We start from the raw sequence: 19,326 nt of genomic DNA, 5'->3' as shown, positions 1-19,326 counted from the left end.
TAATAAAGCGCTGCTCTGCCTTTTTAACAACACTACATACGTACAGGCTATAGTTTTGTAACTGGACTGTTCAGTCGTGTGGTCAGGTGCCACAAAGAGGGACCTCGGAAAATTACAATTGGCTCAGAACAGGGCAGCACCGCTGGCCCTTCAATGTACACGGAGAGCTAACATTAATAATATGCATGTAAATATCTCATTGCTCAAAGTGGAGGAGAGATTGAGTTCATCACTACTTGTTTTTGTAAGATGTGTTGACATGCTGAATGTACCGAGGTGTCTGTTTAAACTACTAGCACACAGCTCGGACACCCATGTATACCCCACAAGACATCACACCAAGCCCCAAGAACAGACTATGGGAGCTGCAGAGTACTACATAGAGCCATGGCTACATTGAGCTCTACTCCACATCAGGTAACTGATACAAGCAGTAGAATCAGATTTTAAAAAACAGATAAAAATACATCTTATGGAACAGCGGGGACTGTGAAGAAACACACATAGGCATAGACACATACACATGATAAGACACGCATTCTACACACGTGTACACATGGATGTTGTATTGTAAATATGTGATAGTGGAGTAGTGGCTTGAGGGAACACACTAAATGTATTGGGTAAATTGTTATGTAATGTCATGTAATATTTTAAACTGTATATAACTGCCTTAATATAACTGCCTCCAGGTTGCAGTTGTAAATGAGAACTTGTTCTCAACTAGCCTACCTGGTTAAATAAAGGTTAAATAAATCAAATAAAAATGTTGCTGGACCCCAGAAAGAGTAGATGCTGCCTTGGCAGCAGACAATGGGGATTCTTAATAAATACAAATGCAAATACAAAACTAATCCTCATGACTATGTGAAATATCTCATGCCTACGAACAAGGCAGATACAGTATATTAAAATATTAATACATTGTAAAAGGCATACACAATTACATAAGGTGCACACTTTTCCCTGTAATGCCATCATGACATGGCATGTTGTGCCTCTGACATCTAAGGGTCTGTTGACTGGGAAACCATCAATTATTTCACCCACTTGACATACTATCTGTGGGTGAAACTAATGGGATTGTGAAATGAAAAGTCGAATATTTTTCACCTATCCTCATTAAAGCAAATTTGTTAACGTATTTGAAGGGTTAGAAAGAAAGAAAAGGAAACTGAACCCTCTTTGGAGTCCTGATAGTAAAGACAAGTAAGACACCATCTGTATCTGCATGTGTCCTTCATTTCAGTCATTCATGTAATCAATATCAAACTACACAAATCTGCCAAAACAATGCTACCTCATCCCTAATAAACATAATTCATCCAGACAAATGCACATTGATACCCAATCTAATGCAGGACACAATAAGTATTTGCATATCATATGCCAAAGATGAAATGCGTATCGCACCTACACATCTGTTGATCATGAAGCTTCACATCTAGAGACAGCGATCCCCCCCACTGTGCGCTGGCGCTGCTGTGTGAAGGCTTTGAGACAAGCTAGCTTTACCCTGAGACAGGTGGGATGAAACACAATGCTCTGGCAGCAGTCAAGCTGGAACAGTTCTCAATGTTCTTTTTCAACGCTCTTTGCAAAACTTTGTGTGCTAGATGTTTTTGACAGATTTGGTTCAGCTAAATATCAGTTATTTTTTTATGTTTAACGAACATCCAGGAAAACACATAGCATCTTGGGGTAAACACAAAAGTCGCAGGTTGACTTCTGTACACTAGCTCTATAAAACATTTCCTGAAGAATTCTGTGAGCAATAATCTGTTAAGGGAACCCAGTTTTGTATAATAGCTGAGGGTTTTTTGCTACCAGATCTACTGCATATTGAGCAGATGTTTGCACATTGATACCCATGTAGCTCAGTTGGTAGAGCATAGTGCTTGCAACACCACGGTTGTGTGTTTGATACCCAAGGGGTACCCACAGACTACTGTAAGTCTCTCTAGATAAGAGTGTCTGCAAAATGAAAAAAAGTATATATATATATATATATATAGTTGTAGTTGGAAGTTTACATACACTTAGGTTGGAGTCATTAAAACTAATTTTCAACCACTCCACACATTTCTTGTTAACAAACTATAGTTTTGGCATGTCGGTTAGGACATCTACATTGTGCTTGACACAAGTAAGTTTTCCAACAATTGTTTACAGACAGAAAATTTCACTTATAATTCACTGTATCACAATTCCAGTGGGTCAGACGTTTACATACACTAAGTTGACTGTGCCTTTAAACAGCTTGAAAAATTCCCGAAAATTATGTCATGGCTTTAGAAGCTTCTACTAGGCAAATTGACATCATTTGAGTCAATTGGAGGTGTACCTGTGGATGTATTTCAAGGCCTACCTTCAAACTCAGTGCCTCTGAGCTTGACATCATGGGAAAATCTAAAGAAATCAGCCAAGACATCAGAAATAAACGCCTGAAGGTACCTTGTTTGTCTGTACAAACAATAGTATGCAAGTATAAACAGCATGGGACCACGCAGCCGTCATAACGCTGAGGAAGGAGACAAATTCTGTCTCCTAGAGATGAACGTACTTTGGTGCGAAAAGTGCAATTCAATCCCAGAACAGCAGCAAAGGACCTTGTGAAGATGCTGTAGGAAACAGGTACAACATTATCTATATCCACAGTAAAACAAGGAAGAAGCTACTGCTCCATAACCGCCATAAAAAAGCCAGACTACTGTTTGCAGCTGCACATGGGGACAAAGATTGTACTTTTTGGATAAATGTCCTCTGGTCTGATGAAACAAAAATAGAACTGTTTTGTCATAATGACCATTGTTATGTTTGAAGGAAAAAGGGGGAGGCTTGCAAGCCGAAGAACTTGTCTGTTTTTTTTATTTACACATATACCAAAAGGCGCCCTTCTTTGAGGCATTGGAAAACCACCCGGGTCTTTGTGGTTGAATTTGACATTTTGAAATTCACTGCTTGACTGAGGGACCTTACAGATAAATGTATGTGTGGGGTACAGATATGAGGTTAGATAGAAAAACATAATTCCACCAACATGGGGTGTGAATACTTTCTGAAGGCACTGTATGTATATGATGGTGTATAGACATTATGGATATTATATGAATAGAAATGGTGCATACAGCACTAGTTATATAGGATGAGCCTTGACTAGAATGCAGTATATACATATGAAGTGGTTAAAACAGTATGTAAAATGTTTAAAGTGACCAGTGTTCAATGACTATGTACATAGGACAGTAGTTTCTAAAGTGCAGGGTTGAGTACAGGGTGGTAGCTAGCTAATGAGATTACATGACTGACCAAGGTGTAAAGAAAATGCCCGAGAGTGGTTTTGGAACAGCCCGCAAAATTGTTTATGAATGTATAGCCAATTCAAGACAGGAATAAATAAAAAATTGCACCGGTAATATGGGTCATATCTTTTTACCTGTTGGGCTAGAAACAATCAGTTTTCGCTGTAGTAATGGTATAACCATGACAGTAAAGAATCTGCACTCACTTGTTTCTCTATGGCTCAAGCTCAATCATTACAACAATGATTATCGGAGTTATAATTTTTCTAGGTCCAAGGTGCTCCCAAAATAAAATGTCAGGTTCGCACAGCAAAATATTTTGGAGCATAAGCGACCAAAGTGGTCACACTTTAAAGCCCTGGGCTCAGTAGCATAAAACATCTTAAGAGTTTCCCTTAAGGGTTTACCTTAAAAAATAATTCTCCCTTAACTAAGGGAATTGTTTAAGGGTGTTGCATAGAGCATCTCAAACATTTCCTTAGGTAAGGGCATAATTTAAGGGTTTTATGGTCATGTAGCCTATGGCAAAAGAGTCTCTGGTTACCATGGAGACAACATGATTCACTGACAGAAGGTCTCCTCAAAGAGATCCCATTTATTTTGGGAGATCCCAAAATAGAACTTCTACATTCAAGACAGGAGAAACAAATTGATTCAGCGATAATAAAACATTTATTTGAGTTACTTGTTTCTCAACTTGTTTCTATTACTTTCTAGTACGTCAAGCTACCTTGCAGAGTAGGTAGCTAGTTAGCCAGCTAGTTTTGCAGACATGGATTGTGCACCTTCCATTGTTTAGCTACCTAGCTAGCTAGCTGGTGGATGTTTTACTTTTGAAACTAGGGCAGAGGAAAGTAACATTCACCTTTACAAATGCTTTTTACATTCATATCTATATTAACGAAGCACTTAAGGGGCCTCATGGGTACCCTTAAACTTTTCACTTAATTTAAGGGTGGTATTCGCTTGAAATGTTTAGTGGAACTGACTTCAAGTTAAGGGAAAAGATAAGGGGAAAATTAACTTAAGATGTTTTATCTAACAGGGCCCTGATCATGCAGTATGTTTTTTTATCTGTTTGTAGTTTTATTCTTACGCTCATTCAAAAGAGTAGTTTGGATGATAAAAAGCTAAGAACTACAGTATATATTTCAGTAACTTCTTTACAGATAAATGTATCCCCTCTTGGCACGCAAATGCCATCTTGTTGCAAAACAGCCGAGTAGGGTGGAATCACTGAGTAGGATGGGAGCTCTGCACCCCGGGTCATTGTATCTGATTTATTCCATCATTAATATGAATGATCGACCTGTCAAAACTCTCCTCTATTATCTGTAAATGGTATGATGAACCATATTTAATCTTCATCTGAGTATTTAATGCTGTATTTGAGATTAGAGACCTCCTGAAGCTTCCATCCTACAACCGCACGCACGCACTCACAAACACACACACACACACACAGCATCGTCATTGATCAGTGTAAAAAAAAGTCTTACCATTTTGAATGTCCAATACATGGTGCTTGTCCAGCATCCATCCCCCCATGTTAGAGGCATCCAGTTCATAACCTTGTAAAATGGCCGTCCTCTTCTCCCAGAGGATCATATCTAGACATGATTCATACTCATATCCCACAGACACTGGAAACAACAATGGTGTATAATGAATCTATCAATATCTGTTTAAAAAAATGATGAGGCTTGTACTGTATAAAAAAAAGCCTGAAAACTTGTAAAATCTCTTAATGATTGTAGAATCTTCTCTCTAGGAATGAGGTATACTCTCAGATGAGTGTTTACTAGTATGCCAATAGGCATTACAAGCATATAAAGTCTGAGATACTGCTAGCTCACAGTGCATCTGGATGTCAAATTACCATATTACCTGAAATAATATGTGGGTGATTTTTATCAAAATGAATTAATTTATGGACCAAAATACAACAGCGTGGGCATGACGTTAAAAATAAATCATTTTCCCATGGTTCAACTGGTGAGTAATTACACATGCAAAAAAACTAAGTCAGCAGAGTAGTGCCCTTCAGAAATGCAGCCGTCTGGGATTTCTCCTTGATATTTTTCACACCAGCTGTTATACCATATTACAAAACAATGATGCCTCTGACTGCAAAAACAATCAGGAAGTTCAAAGGATATCAATGCCAGGAGTTAATCCAAAGTTCAACCTCCTAGACTACACTAGGACCTGACACCACGATCAGACGATGTTTACATAACATCTCCATACAGCTGTGTTTGATCATCGTTGGGGACTCACCTACAGCCTCTGACAAGCCGTAGACCTTCTGGTTGTAGGCGTCTGTCTTGTCCCAGACAAAGGTGTACGAGAGGTCGGGAAAAGCAGGGAATGATTTCTGGAACAGTCTGCCCATGACAGCAATCATCAGATGGACCTTCATGAGTCCGAATGGGAGTCGTTCCTGGGTCATGAGGACCTTGAGAATGGGCTTGTAGCCGGACGTGCGGGAGCTCAGGTAAACCAGATTGAGGTCACTTCCAGGTATGGCCACTTCCTCATGTAGGACCTATGAGTTTGAGCAGAATCCGTTATGAAAAGATACGGAACATATAACTGAGTGCGTTAAAAAGTTACTTTTCAAAATGTCTGTGTTGCAACAATGGTACATCGTTAATGTGACAAACTCTCTCACAGGATGATTTCAACTTTACCAAGTGCCAAGTTTGCTTGCAATCGTCTAACAATAACGCATGTAATGAACTGCATGTCTGGAACCTTTGGTGCGGTTATGTCTAGTTTGTAGTAGTGTTGTCACGATACCAGATTTTTTACATCAATACCGATACCAGGTTTAGTATTACGATACATGATACCGTAACAATACTCAATACCAAAACGATACTCGATACCAAAAGATACCACAGCAAAAAAAAGAAAACGTGAGTCACAGAAAAACCACGGGGCTTTATTTTTTCAACATTGAACAATATACTGATAACTGGTAGAAGAACTCAAATATTTTCTATCCTATATTACATTTTTTGGGAAAAAATTTAAAACACCATATTAAATAACAGAAGAATATCTTCAATTTTCCTCATGCAAAACCATATTTGAGACTCAGAGCAGACAAAATATATATATATATATTTTACAATTACATCGAAACTGTTTTAAAATGGGATTTGATACATATTAGGGTTCATTTGCAAATCTATGGCTTTAATATTGGGCAAAATGACATTCGTTGAACTATGATTCATTACAGCTAAATAATTTAATGCATTAAATAAATAGTTTAGTTCCAAAACTACATAAAAAAACCTTTAAAGCTAATTTCTTAAACTTCTATATTGCAATAGACCTCGGCAGCTTGTAGTCCTAAAACCTGGAAACAAGTTACATCTGGTTTCTTTCAGCCATCCCTATTGGAAAAATGAATGGGGAAAAAAGGGGTTTTGGAATAAACGCAGAAAATAAGGTCTGAGGTTAACGCCTCCTTATCCTGTGTTTACCACAGACCTTATTTTCAGAGTTTATCCAAAACCCATCCAAAAACCCCATTCATTTTCCTCATATGCCTTGTCCAATGAATCTTGGCATAGTTAGTGCCTACAAAAAAACACCATTACTATCTCTCTATAGTCTACACACCATAGAAATACAATGGATTTTACACAGCATACTACTACCCCCAGAGTGCATTTGACTGTCCATGGTGCAATGCTCTGCCCAGGGCTGCTGACTGGCTACTGCTACCCAAAGTAGTCTAAATCAGTGTTTCCTAAATCAGTCCTGGGGCCTCCCTCGGGTGCACGTTTTTGTTTTTGCCCCTAGCACTACACAGTTGATTCAAATAACCAACTCATATAACCTCATCATCTGCTCTGTAAGAAAAGCATTCCCATAGTTTGCTTCTGCAGGGAGTTTTGTCAACAAGCTGCGGGTGTGGTGGTAGAAGAAGCCATGCTTTTGGCATTTTCTCTCTCTTCTCATTTGCTTCTCAAAAGTGGCTTGCTCTGTGTCAGCTGGCTAGCTACTGCCCCCTTGAGAAGGTTCAGACAAATTACTAGACAGCCTCGATCCTCTCAATCCGTATATGATGTGAAACAGAAGTATTGAAAGTAACAACAATTCTAGTACCGAACAGTTTTTCATGTTCTAGTATTGAAAACCTACAGAAGTTTCAGTATGCTGTGAAATGCTAGTTTGTAGAATTATATATATTGATGTCACCTGTACTGCAGTGCAGGGAAACATGTTAATGTACCCAGCTGTACACTGCCGTGTCTGCCATGGGCTAATCTTACCTGGGTCTCAGGGATGATGGGGCTGTCCTCGGGGGAACTCCTGTAGAAAGTGGACAGGGGCGAGGCCAGGATGAGGGGGCTGGGCCTAAGCAGGCCGCTGAGGTAACAGCTGGGGATATCGTTGTCCTCCCTCTTCATTACCACAGTGTCCATCACGTGGAACACCTTCCAGGGTAACCACACAGTGCGGTGCAGTGTGGGAAAAGGGGCACGCTCCAAACTCAGCGTCAGCGAGGCACCGCCATTGGCCAACAGGTCAAACCTGGAGACATCCCCATGAATGTGGAGAAGTGATGAAAAAAATAGATTTACATTTTTACCCAGTGTGATTTCCTTGAAGGCCGGCCATATTACATTTACTTCTCTCCGGAAGACAAAGCATTTCAGTGGAAACTCAAATATATATTCATAAATGTTGGGCTACAAACCAGATTATATTTTTTCAATGGAACAAAGACCTTTTCTTATCCGTTGTCTTATTCCTTCGTGGCTCACATATTATTACTATTCACTGAATCTATTTTATTACGTTTGTTTAGTCAACCATGATGCAGTGAGACACTTAAAGTGTGAACTTGTTGAGAAGTTTCTCTGGTGGACCAGTTTTAATTACTACACATAGTGCAGACAACAGTTACTGGATTGGAAATGAAGGGCGAGTCTTTGAAGTGCTGCTCTATATATTCAGCCAACTTTACTACCCAGGGGGTCAAGCATCTGCATGATGACACTACACACATGCACACACACACACACACATGCAAATACACACACAAAAACACAAGCACACAGTGAAAGAGAGAAATACAGACACACATTTACACACATATATACACACACACGCACCTCAGCTGTGCATCTGACCTGAAACCGTTTCCTCCTCCACTAACCCCCCACCCTTCTCTCCCCCTCTATCCATCCACTTTGGGCAGTGGGGAGCTCACAGCTGCAAGGGGCCAAGCTTTGATGTCGTTTCTGCCCTCTTAACACCCTGAGCGGATACGGTGGCTAACCAAGTGCGATTATCCCCTGCCATTTATCATGCGCTATGTCAGAGGTGTTACAGGGTGGACTATCTGGAGACATCAGCTAATCCTTGGCTATCAGGGGCCCTTACCTCCGCGGTTCCTGCTCCATAAGAGTGACTACGCTAGTCCCAGACATCACTAAATATTATAGGCCTTTTATTCCAGACAAACATAACTCAGATATGTTGGTGATGATTTGAATAAGAATATCTACACATGCCAGTAAACCCAGACAACCAATAGTATGAAGATAAACTTCCTGTGGAGCTGAATGTTTTCTGTGATATTTATGTACCCAGTATGACTTTGTTTGGTTAAGAGTGAGACCATGCACCACAACTCTATGATAATAGCCCAAGAAGGTCAGACAGTAATCTTGTGGTAGTCTACACTGCTGGCAGATTGATTCTTCCCTGGCTGATTCAATGCATTTTAAATTGCCTTGTTCTAAATGGCCCCAAACACTGTGACATTTGCATGAGCTATTGTTGTGGGGCACAATGCTCTGTCATTTGCATTTGCTAGCCTGTTTTGGATATCTGCCATGACATCTCTCCACTGGTGAATCAGGAATAGTATATCACCAGACCTTTACTGAACCTTGTGCGGAGGGAAAACATGTTGGTGTGTGGACGTGTTCATTCTGTGTGTGTGTGTGGCTCTCTTACATGCCGTCCTGGCGCGTGACGGTGTAACCGTACTCTGGGTAGTCCCGGAAGGACACATTGACTCCAATCAGGGGTGTCCCGTCTCCCGTCAGCACCTGACCCCGGATGATTGACGCCAGGCTGCACCCGTAAACAAACACAAAGAGGGTCAAGTAAAGAAACAAAATGCCAGCAGTCAACAACCAGTCATCTCCACTAACATCTGTCCTCCCTCAGCAAGGGTACCGGCAGTCTGATTTAATGAGTGTTAAAAACATACACGTGTCAGCGATTGTTATTCATGAAATGGCTTGCTCTCTCTTTAGACCTTTTAACCGCCTATAACTCATTCCAAAAAGGCTTCACAGCCATCGAGGTCCTCTTACTTTCAGCAGTTTCCCTGGTACATGTTTTCAGCATTGATATTCTACAGGGGCACCCATTTCCATACCAAATATTCCACGTAGCTCTTTCTTGGACCCGACGAGCATTCTCGCATTCCTAATTGTGAGGTAATTTGTTAAGTTGGGCAACCGTCTGAAGGGGGCAAGACGATAGGGGGATGTTTCTTCATCAACAATTCATCAAGGGCGGCTATGTCAAACGTGGATTTTCTTGAGGTTTTTAATTAGCATTTGTCATTGGCGGCAGATCCATGAGGCGCGACGTGTCCCGTTATGCCGTCTTTATCTTCAGGTCATTACGGATATGAGTCAGGGATGATCAACAGCTTTCTCTTCTCTGTTTCCTCACCACAACATGCCTAGCATAACAACGTCTAATTTTTTACTTTGCAGTCTAAGGGAATAAGGCCATTTTAGGAGCTATGGAGGTTCACTATTCTCTCCTTGTCTCGCCATTAATCTTCTACAGGCTGGCTGACCCTACAAGAGCTGACCCGTAAATAAACATTAAGTCGCATAACCTAAGAAATGAGTAGTTCCCACAGTCCCTCTTTGTCAATGTCTAGCGGTGGTTTGGTCAAAGACACCATTTTAAGTCAGTTGGGAGAATTGTAAGGGGACATCCGAAATGGCTGTGGGTCTCAACACAAACCATGTAAGGTATTAGTCTTTATGCCATACGAGAGAGGAGAGTTTTGAGAGCATTGGCATGAAACCCAGCCACACAATGAAAACTGTTCGCTTTCATTTGGCTAGCCCACTTGTTTTGGATGGGTTCTTTTATGGGTTTATGTAAAAATGAAAAGACCTCTTAAGATAGGGTGACCAGACGTCCCCGTTTTCCGGGGACAGTCCCCGTTTTTGGTGACCTATCCCCGGCTGGAGCTCCATTAAAAACACTGCAAAGTGAAATCATATTTTAAGTGGCAAGAAAGACGTCGGTTGACGTCTCAATCGCGTTGTGCTTGTTTTGTCCAGCTTGCTATAGCAGCTTCACTCACTCTTCTTCTTCCACTAACTACTTGCTCGTGCTAGTTTTAGAGAAAACTGCTGTGGAAAACTCAGCCAGAAGCTAGCAAGTATCAAGTGAATCCACATCATCCCCACAAACGTCTTTTCAAGTTAGGTAAGTTACTATCGTTTGAGATACTAGCTAGTGATGTTATAATGTCACAATTTATTATATAGATAGGTTATGCTAGCTATTATTAGCTATGTCGACTAAGTTATCTAGGATAGCTAACGTTAGCTCTGTCATGGTAGCTAGGTTAAAAAACGTTCACATGTTAACATGCAGTGGACGGGCTATTTTGAAAATATGATTATATTAAATGAATGCACAATTAATTATGCCATTTATTTGTAGATTGCAATTTTAATGGTTTGACATTATAAGTAGTGTGAAAATATATTTTGAAATTTTCATGGATAACATTAGCATAATGTTTTCTGTTAGAGAGTGAAAGAGAGAGAGGAGGAAAGGTAAAGATTATGATTACAGAGCCTGCCAATGTATTATTCCAAACAATGTTTTTGAGGTAAAATACAAAAATGAGGCAAGCAATGGGAATCTGTTAACCAAAGTATTTTATCTAATAGTGTACTATTTATTATTAAAGATTGGAGAGGAAGGAGAAGGAAAAATGAAGGGAGTAAAAAGAGTGAAGCGAGGAGAGTAGAAGAGTGAGGTGGAAAGGTAAAGAGAAGGAAAGGAAGGAAGACGAGTGAAGAAAAGAAGAGGAGAAAGATTGGAGCAGAAGAAAAAGTCAAGAGAGTAAGAAGAGCAGACAGAGGTACAATTGCTCTTTCCAAGAAACGGAATGAATATATATATGGACAGCAGCAAGAAATAGGTTCACTGTTCCTATGCTTATTGTGAAGACAAACTTCAACCTCCCTTGCCAGGAGTTGATGGAGAAGCTGGCCAAAGACAGAGTAATCCTGAAAAAGATACATTCTTCTGAGAAATATACAGATTAGGTTGGTATAAGTATATTATATAGTTACCAATCACATCATCATCTTATTTTTTTATTATGTTAAGTATTTCACATATTCTATTGTCTGTCTTTTCAATTTTTCTCATGTTCTCTTCTGCTCTTATTCTACCCAGACTACCAGGACCACTGAATGGCTGCTCAGATTGGACAGTTCTGTCTCGTCTGTAGTGTTTCTGTTTTCTCTATCACAGTGTGCCTGTTAGACTAAATATATGAAAGTGGAATTGTCCCCCATTCTGCTGGTAGTACCATCACGGTCTAATCAGCCAAATAAAGTAAAGATATGTAATTTTACTAATGTGCTTATTATGAATCACATTCACCCTATTTTGCCCAAAATAATTATTAAATAAAGTTATATAGATTTTTGTAACTTCAGAAATGTAATTAATTTAGTCAAACTTTGCAGAATGTCTGTGTGCTTAAATACTGAAATTTGCCTGAATGTCTGTGAATATGTAACCAACTTCTTAACGGAGATGAAGATAATAAAATTGACATTTTCAGCGGGTGAACTAATATGCCTCTGCCAGACCGGCTTGGGGATTGCCTCATTCTATATTTGTGGTAAAGCATGCTATTTACATAAGGATTACTCCCAAACTATTCTGTGAGTTGCGGGGATTATATTCCCAAAGCTTTCGGCACATAGTTAGCAATCATTTCCTCTCCATCAGCCGCAAAACAAACTCTACTTATGATCCAGAACAGACTGGGAGAGTGCATTGAGGTTCCCAATGAAAAACATTTCTGTCTGCTGAGGAACTTACTTGCAAATTGATTCTTACTCCTTTATGTCGACGATTGATGAAATTTCATTATTTCCACTACAAGGTTTCAAATCCCACTAAGGTTTGATACATCAAATCAGTTTGCTCAATAACACATTTTTTACCCATATTCATCAAGTCAAGGTCCCTAAAAGAGCTATGCCACAGTTGGTCCTACAGGAGCAACTCTAGGAAAATACGACAAGATTCAATCAACTGAGATTATTTCAATGATACACTACTGACAACTGATTTTGCTTAAAAATTACTGCGCTTTTGACATCCAACAAGACAGATGGACTTGATGGGGATCACCTGCTGTTGAAAGGGTTGTCACCAGGTATCACGTGACAACCACCAGGCCTAACCAGGAAGCTGACGTGCGCGTAAAAGCCCCTGGGGTCCAACGGAGAGGAGGATGACCCTTGACCTTGGCCCACAATGCTTGTGGGGTCTGGGGATCCACGGCAGTAGGCCTGGCCCTGGCAGGAGCTCTGTGAACAGCAGTCTGGGTCCATACAGTCCACCAGTCCATCTATAAGACCAAGATGCAACCGTGTTGATATTGGACAATACCCTAACTCTGCTCTTTCTGTGAATACAGGTGATCAAATAAAAACTCCTGAGTTCAACAGTCCATCATACTGACACAAAGTTATATAATTTGAGTGAAGAATAATGGACTTTGTTCTTACCCCCCTCATTGTCTTTTCCATCTGAGCAGAGGGTCTCCGTGGAAACGTCACATCCTAGCCCTCTCCACCCTGATTGGCAGATGCAGCGCCACCCGGCTTGGTCCAGAATGCACCTCCCATTGCTGTTGCACAACCCAGGGCACCCATCTGCCAAAACAATCATGTCAATCACACATGCTAGCCAATCAGTGAGAGGGAGACAGGTTGAGGGGAGGAGACAAGACTTAGTCATTCAGGGGCAGCACAGAGGGACAAAATGAAAACAAAAGTATAAAGTGGACAAACAGGACATATAATTCTGACGGGGGGAGGGGTGGGGGTGGGAGGGGTCTAAAGATACTGTAATTTCACATGGGTTTTTTCCTTTAACTGATTTCTATACCATTTCAGGGCACTTTGAAATGGAAATGGTTTTGGCAAATGTAGGATATTAACAATGCATAGAGGTCAACACACACTTTGATAATAGGGGTTAGTACTGCGAATATCTTTGCTCTGCTTTTTATGACATGCTGATTAGTCAAAGTTACTCTATTCCTATCTGTAGTATTTACCAAATTCAGCACAAAAAACAACACACATTTATCTTGGCCTAAAACCGGCACAACACCCATGTGAAGGTACTATCAAAGAAAAGACAAGGGTAGATAGAGGTAAAGACGAAAGGGTTTGTTGATGTTGTCTCAGCATCTCTACTTGATGCCAGGATATTGCATTTCTTTTTTCACAGGTTTGAACAAGAACAGAGCATACTGTAACTGACTGGCTACATCTGCTTGGCATTTCTTCTGACACACAAGGATTCAGAAAGGAAAAGGGGGACCGAGAGTGTGCTTGACTAGTTAGGACGGACACGTATGAAGGTACTGGGATCACAATAGAAACAGTGATAGACTGGGACATAAGACGTGTGCTTGGGGAAGAAAACAGAGCAGGCGAGTGATTGTTGATGACAATCTCTCTGGGGTAGTCATTCCGTTACCTTTATATCCTATCTTGACTGCTCCTATTACCATTGAGGAGAGGGGAAACATTTGGAAAAGAAAATTACTTATCTCTATTGCAGGAATATCTAGACTGACAAACACAATTATCTGAGTATAGGATACAAGAAGAAAGAAAGAGGTAGAGCTCAGTCCAGATATACCTGACAACTTGGTATGAATACTTTTCAATTAAGCTTTGTAGGGTTAAAAGCCCAGTGCAGTCAAAAATGTGATTTTCTGTTTTATATACACTCACCGGCCAGTTTATTAGTTACCTCTAATACCGGGTCATATCCCCTTTGCCTCCAGAACAGCCTGAATGCTTTGAGGCATGGATTCTAAAAGTCGGAAACGTTCCACAGGGATGTTGGTCCATGCTGACGCGATGGCCTCAGGCAGTTGCTGCAGATTGGACAGCGGTACACCACCACCACCAGCCTGTACCGTTGACACCAGGCAGGATGGTTCATAGACACATGCTGCTTACGCCAAATCCTGACTGCCATCACCATGACACAACAGGAACCGGGATTAGTCGGACCATGCAATGTCTTTCCACTCCTCAATTGTCCGGTGTTGGTGATCGCATGCTCGCTGGAGCCGCTTCTGGAATCCGGTGTGGTCGTCTGTTGCAATAGCCCAGTTGTGACGAGGATCGCCGAGTTGTGCGTTCCCGAGATATTGTTCTGCACACCACTGCTGTACTGCCTCGTTATTTGTCTGTTTGTGGCCCGCCTGTTAGCTTGTACAAATCTTGCCATTCTCCTTCAACCTCTCTCATCAACGAGCTGTTTTTGCCCACAGATGTTTTTTGTTTGTCACACCATTCTCAGGGCAGACCCTAGACACTGTTGTGCGTGAAAAGCCCAGGAGAGCGGTCGTTTCTGAGATATTGGATCCAGTGTGCCTGCCATCCAGTGTGCCATACCACGCTCAAAGTCACTTAAGTCACTTGTTTTGCCCATTCTAACAGTCAATCGAACAGTCACTGAATGCCTCGATGCCTGTCTGCCTGCTTTATATAGAAAGCCACGGCCAAGTGACTCACTGTCTGTAGAAGCAATCCATTTTCACAAACGGAGTGGTGTACCTAATAAACGGGCATGTGAGTCTATATTCCACACTATGAGGTTGGAATAATATTGTGAAATTGTGAAAATTATGATAATGACCTTTGTGTAAGAGCTGTTTGAAAAGACCGCCTGAAAGTTGACATCACCAGGCATTAATTAGTTGATAGACCAATAAGACAGAGAGTTCCAAACCTTTCTGCCAATAACAGCTAGTTTTCAATGTTCCCCTCCCCACTCAGACCACTCCCAAACAGTCCTAGCAAAATTGTTGCTTGAGAAAATAGTATTTGCTAAGAAGCTATTTTTGTTAATTTTTTACCACTTTAATTGAAAACAATCACAGGAAGGTACTTAATTGCTACCTATAAATTATTTTATATTTAGATAAAAACATCTGCATTAGGCCTTTAAGATACAGCCCATATTGTTTGTATGTCATTAGCCCTGACAGTGATTAGGATTTTGTTATCACTTTTGTAAATATGATCTTTCATGGTGGATGATGGAGCACAAAAAAACAGCATGGTTGTCACATTCTGATTCTGTTGAGGGAAGTAAAGTTATCTGCTTACCCCATTTAAAGGGGGTTTACATGTTCAGTATGACATTTGTTGGGGGCTATTGATACGAAACAGGAAGGAGAGCGAAAGACAGGAAAGGACATTACCTGATACTCTTGAATCCAGAGCTTGTCAGATGAGAGAAAGAAAACAGGTATTATAGAAGTGTTACTACAGAGAAAACATACATAGACAGCATGAAGAGGAAAATGTAAATACATTTGAACTATGAATGTTTCACAGTTGTGTGTGTTAAGGATCTGCTTGAGCAAATTATCAGGCTTGCCTGGTGAGATACGTTGCCATAGCAGTAGTGGCATGCTTTCATTCCTAACAACACACATCCACCTATTAAACCCTCCACATAAAGTAAATAACAATGTACAGTACATTCACATAGAACATCTAAAGAACCCAGTTTATAACTGAATAGGTGGCAGCTGCTAACAAACACACGCTCGAACATTAATATGCTGTGTTTTAGTGCTGTCTGAATAGCATTCTAGTGTCAACTTTTGCACTTAGCTCTGTTACACCAGCTATACAGCAGCTACAACTATAAGCGCATTTTCCATTCAAGAGTCGTGTAGCGTATTATCCTTCAGTTTACTACAAAAGGTGTTTCTATGCATTTAAGTGCTCCTGGGAGTTTACTTCCATGCTTTGTTCCAATGATGAAGTGGTTGAATAGCTCCTGTGTACTCTGAGGACAATCAGCTACATGACTGATAGTTGTAATGTATAGGACTCCTGGATGTGTACTGGGACAACAATATGCTGAAATACTCCTGGATGTGTACTAGAAGAAAAAAACAGCAGCGGAGAGCAAAGAAATAACAGCGGTGCTTAAGACTCCCATGCAAAACCAGAATCGCAACGTGTCTGACAATAGTTGGTCCAGGGAAGCGGTCTATTCAAGCCCCTTCGTCAAGGTTTCGCCATGTAATGTGATTAAAGGTGCTTTATGCGAATTGAAGTTATTCAGAGAGCCCTATAAGAAAGGAATAAGCTCCTAGTTCCTGTTAAGAATAGGTAAATGGCTGCCTATTCATCCCAGGCGCATCTACGGCGAGGAATTTGTTTCCTGATGGGGGTTAAACAGGAAGAAGCTGAAAGGGACAGGATTTGAGTTCTCATTGAGGCAGAGATTAATAACATCAGGAATGCAACCCCTCCAATCACCCCAGTGCAATCTCATCTCTCTCTCCTGGTTTCTAACCAGTCAGCTTCATTCTCTGGATGGGATAACTGCTGATGAGGAGAACGTTTTGTAAATATGTAATTAGGGTTTGGAGAGCCGGGGTCTGTTTCAACAAGAGGGCGATGTCACCGAGGGGCTTTGGTCTCTATTAAGGCACAGTGAAGCTGTCATCTCGGAGATGGCTATACCATTGAGCCAAAGCTGAATAAGACCTTAGTACTAGCTGTCCCTCTTTTCCCTTAATACTTTCCCTTAGTTGAGTCGTAGAATAGGCGGTAGGACTCTGTAAAGAGCATATTTATATTCTACTGTATAAAGAAAATATTTGGCATGGGTCCTCGGAATCTGAAAAAGTTCTACAGCTGCACCATTGAGAGCATCTTGACTGGCTTCACCTCCGCATATTACCTCAACTACCTCGTACCCTTGCACATTGATTCGGTACCAGTACTCCTTGTATATATTCTAATTTTTGTTATTTGATTGTGTTACTATTTCCTTTTTATTTAATGCAAATGTTTCTTACGTTTTAACTGTGTATTGTTAGGAAAGGGCTCGTAACAAAGCATTTCACGGTAAAGTCTGCACCTGTTGTATTCGGAGCATGTGACAATTTTTTATTTATTTGATTAGTTGGATTAGTCACTTCTGAAATCCATTTTCAGGTGGATTGGGAAAGGGAAAATGGTGATGTCAGGTGTCAAGGACAGTGAAAGTGAAATGGAATGGGTAATTTAGAAAATTCTTTCTTTATGTTTCATAGGGTTATATGATGCAAACATTGATTGATAGGAGGCACATTTCTTCCAAGCTCTTCAATTTAGACTGCATTCAACATACTGTGGAAAGCAACTCTTGGGCATATTCAGGAGCATTGATGGAGAATAAATTGGTACATTCCTGCCTCTTTGTACTGGTTCTCTGCCGACTCACCAATGGTGCAGTGCTCTCCGGTCCAGCCCTGGTGACAGTCACATTTGCCCTCTCGGCAGACACCGTGATCTGTACAGCGTGGGTGACAGTCCCTCTGGTCGCACTCTGAGCCTGCCCATCCCTCCTCGCAGTGACAGGTCCCACTGACACACACTCCATGGGGGCCGCAGGCCACAGTGCACACCTCTGACACACAACCACAAACAGAGTCATCCGTCATACACTGGACAGACGTGTGCCATAGTAGTGTACAGTAATTACATCTGTAAGTACTTGTATGGACATAGTGAATAATAAAAATGTTCTGCTGTCAGTACATTAGTTCCACTGCCACAGCTGAATCATAATCTTTACATATTGATTGAATAAAGAGGCACAAAGCCTGATATTTTTCTCTCCAAATTCAGATGTGATGGGAGACAAGGACACATTTTCCTGCCACAAAAAAAAACGAAAACAAATTTGTTTTGTCTTTTGTTGCTTCGTTTTCATTTATTTAACTGGCAGAGCAGACTAAACAAGGTTTTTACATTTGCCGTCAGTTATCCCCAATGATTTCAGCTTGATCCTGTAACGTTAAATCCCACAACATTTACAAGAGACTGAAGTAAAAGGCTAGCTTGAGACATCTTTAGACCTACAGGCTTTCGAATAAGCAGGTCAACTCACTTATTTTAGTCACCAAGGACCACAAAAGCATAAGACCAACTACTTAAGCAGATGTCTCTATGTAGTCAGACAGCAGGCGGTGTGGGTGAGAAACTCTCATTACTGAATCCACAGGTAGTAGGAGACCAAGGAGAGTGCTTCAGTCACTGGCATGCTACAAACCATACTAAAAGCTCCATTCTATTATTGAGGGAAAACCACATGAAACCATGAAGGGAATGGTTTATTCACAGGAACTGACCCAGTATTGCCTTCAGAGGCTCCAGAACACTTTGAAATGTCACCCCAGCAGCCGTTCAGACAGCAAGAACAGACTTTCTAAGATTTGAAAAAACCTTACTTCAAGTAGGCTACAGGAAAAAGCAGTCCGCCACCCACCCATTAAAAGTAGTTGAGTAAGTTTAAGAAAATATCGACACAAATCTAGTCCACCTAGCACCCTTGTGAATATCCTTGAGGATAACACGTCAAGGTTTTAAAATTCACTAATTTTTCTGTTTTCCGCTTACAAGTGAAACCACCTCACCTACCTTAATTTGCACTTTTTTAATAGGTTGCTTTCATCGCCCTCTGAATGGAGTTTTTCTTCGATTGACAGACCTTGGTGGGTCTCTGATTAAGCTTAGACGACACTCCAGAATTTTAACCATGCCTCTGGAGGGGGATTGTTCGATTCCAAGGGCCCCCCCCTCCCAAAGAATCCATGAAATCAATTTTTCATTAGCGCAAAGGTGTTTATCTGCTTTTAGCAAGCACCTGACTCTGG

The 19,326-nt window shown here is 40.9% G+C and overlaps 1 protein-coding gene across 1 annotated transcript in view; it reads right to left on the bottom strand.

The window, feature by feature from the left end:
- Positions 1-19,326, bottom strand: part of LOC139366354 (teneurin-3) — a 147,973-nt gene that overhangs the window by 41,662 nt on the left and 86,985 nt on the right. Inside the window, exons 11-19 of the mRNA XM_071103736.1 lie at positions 17,892-18,077; positions 15,865-15,885; positions 14,121-14,144; positions 13,139-13,285; positions 12,759-12,978; positions 9,291-9,410; positions 7,595-7,856; positions 5,583-5,850; positions 4,802-4,945 (exon numbers count right to left, since the gene is read on the bottom strand). Of these exons, the coding sequence (XP_070959837.1) occupies positions 4,802-4,945; positions 5,583-5,850; positions 7,595-7,856; positions 9,291-9,410; positions 12,759-12,978; positions 13,139-13,285; positions 14,121-14,144; positions 15,865-15,885; positions 17,892-18,077 (1,392 nt within the window). The remainder of the gene's footprint in view (positions 1-4,801; positions 4,946-5,582; positions 5,851-7,594; positions 7,857-9,290; positions 9,411-12,758; positions 12,979-13,138; positions 13,286-14,120; positions 14,145-15,864; positions 15,886-17,891; positions 18,078-19,326) is intronic.

Source organism: Oncorhynchus clarkii, chromosome 14 (genome assembly GCF_045791955.1).
Source record: "Oncorhynchus clarkii lewisi isolate Uvic-CL-2024 chromosome 14, UVic_Ocla_1.0, whole genome shotgun sequence".
NCBI classification, from domain to species: domain Eukaryota; kingdom Metazoa; phylum Chordata; class Actinopteri; order Salmoniformes; family Salmonidae; genus Oncorhynchus; species Oncorhynchus clarkii.
Note: the sequence above shows the minus strand (reverse complement) of the source record. Positions and strands in the feature narration are given on the sequence as shown.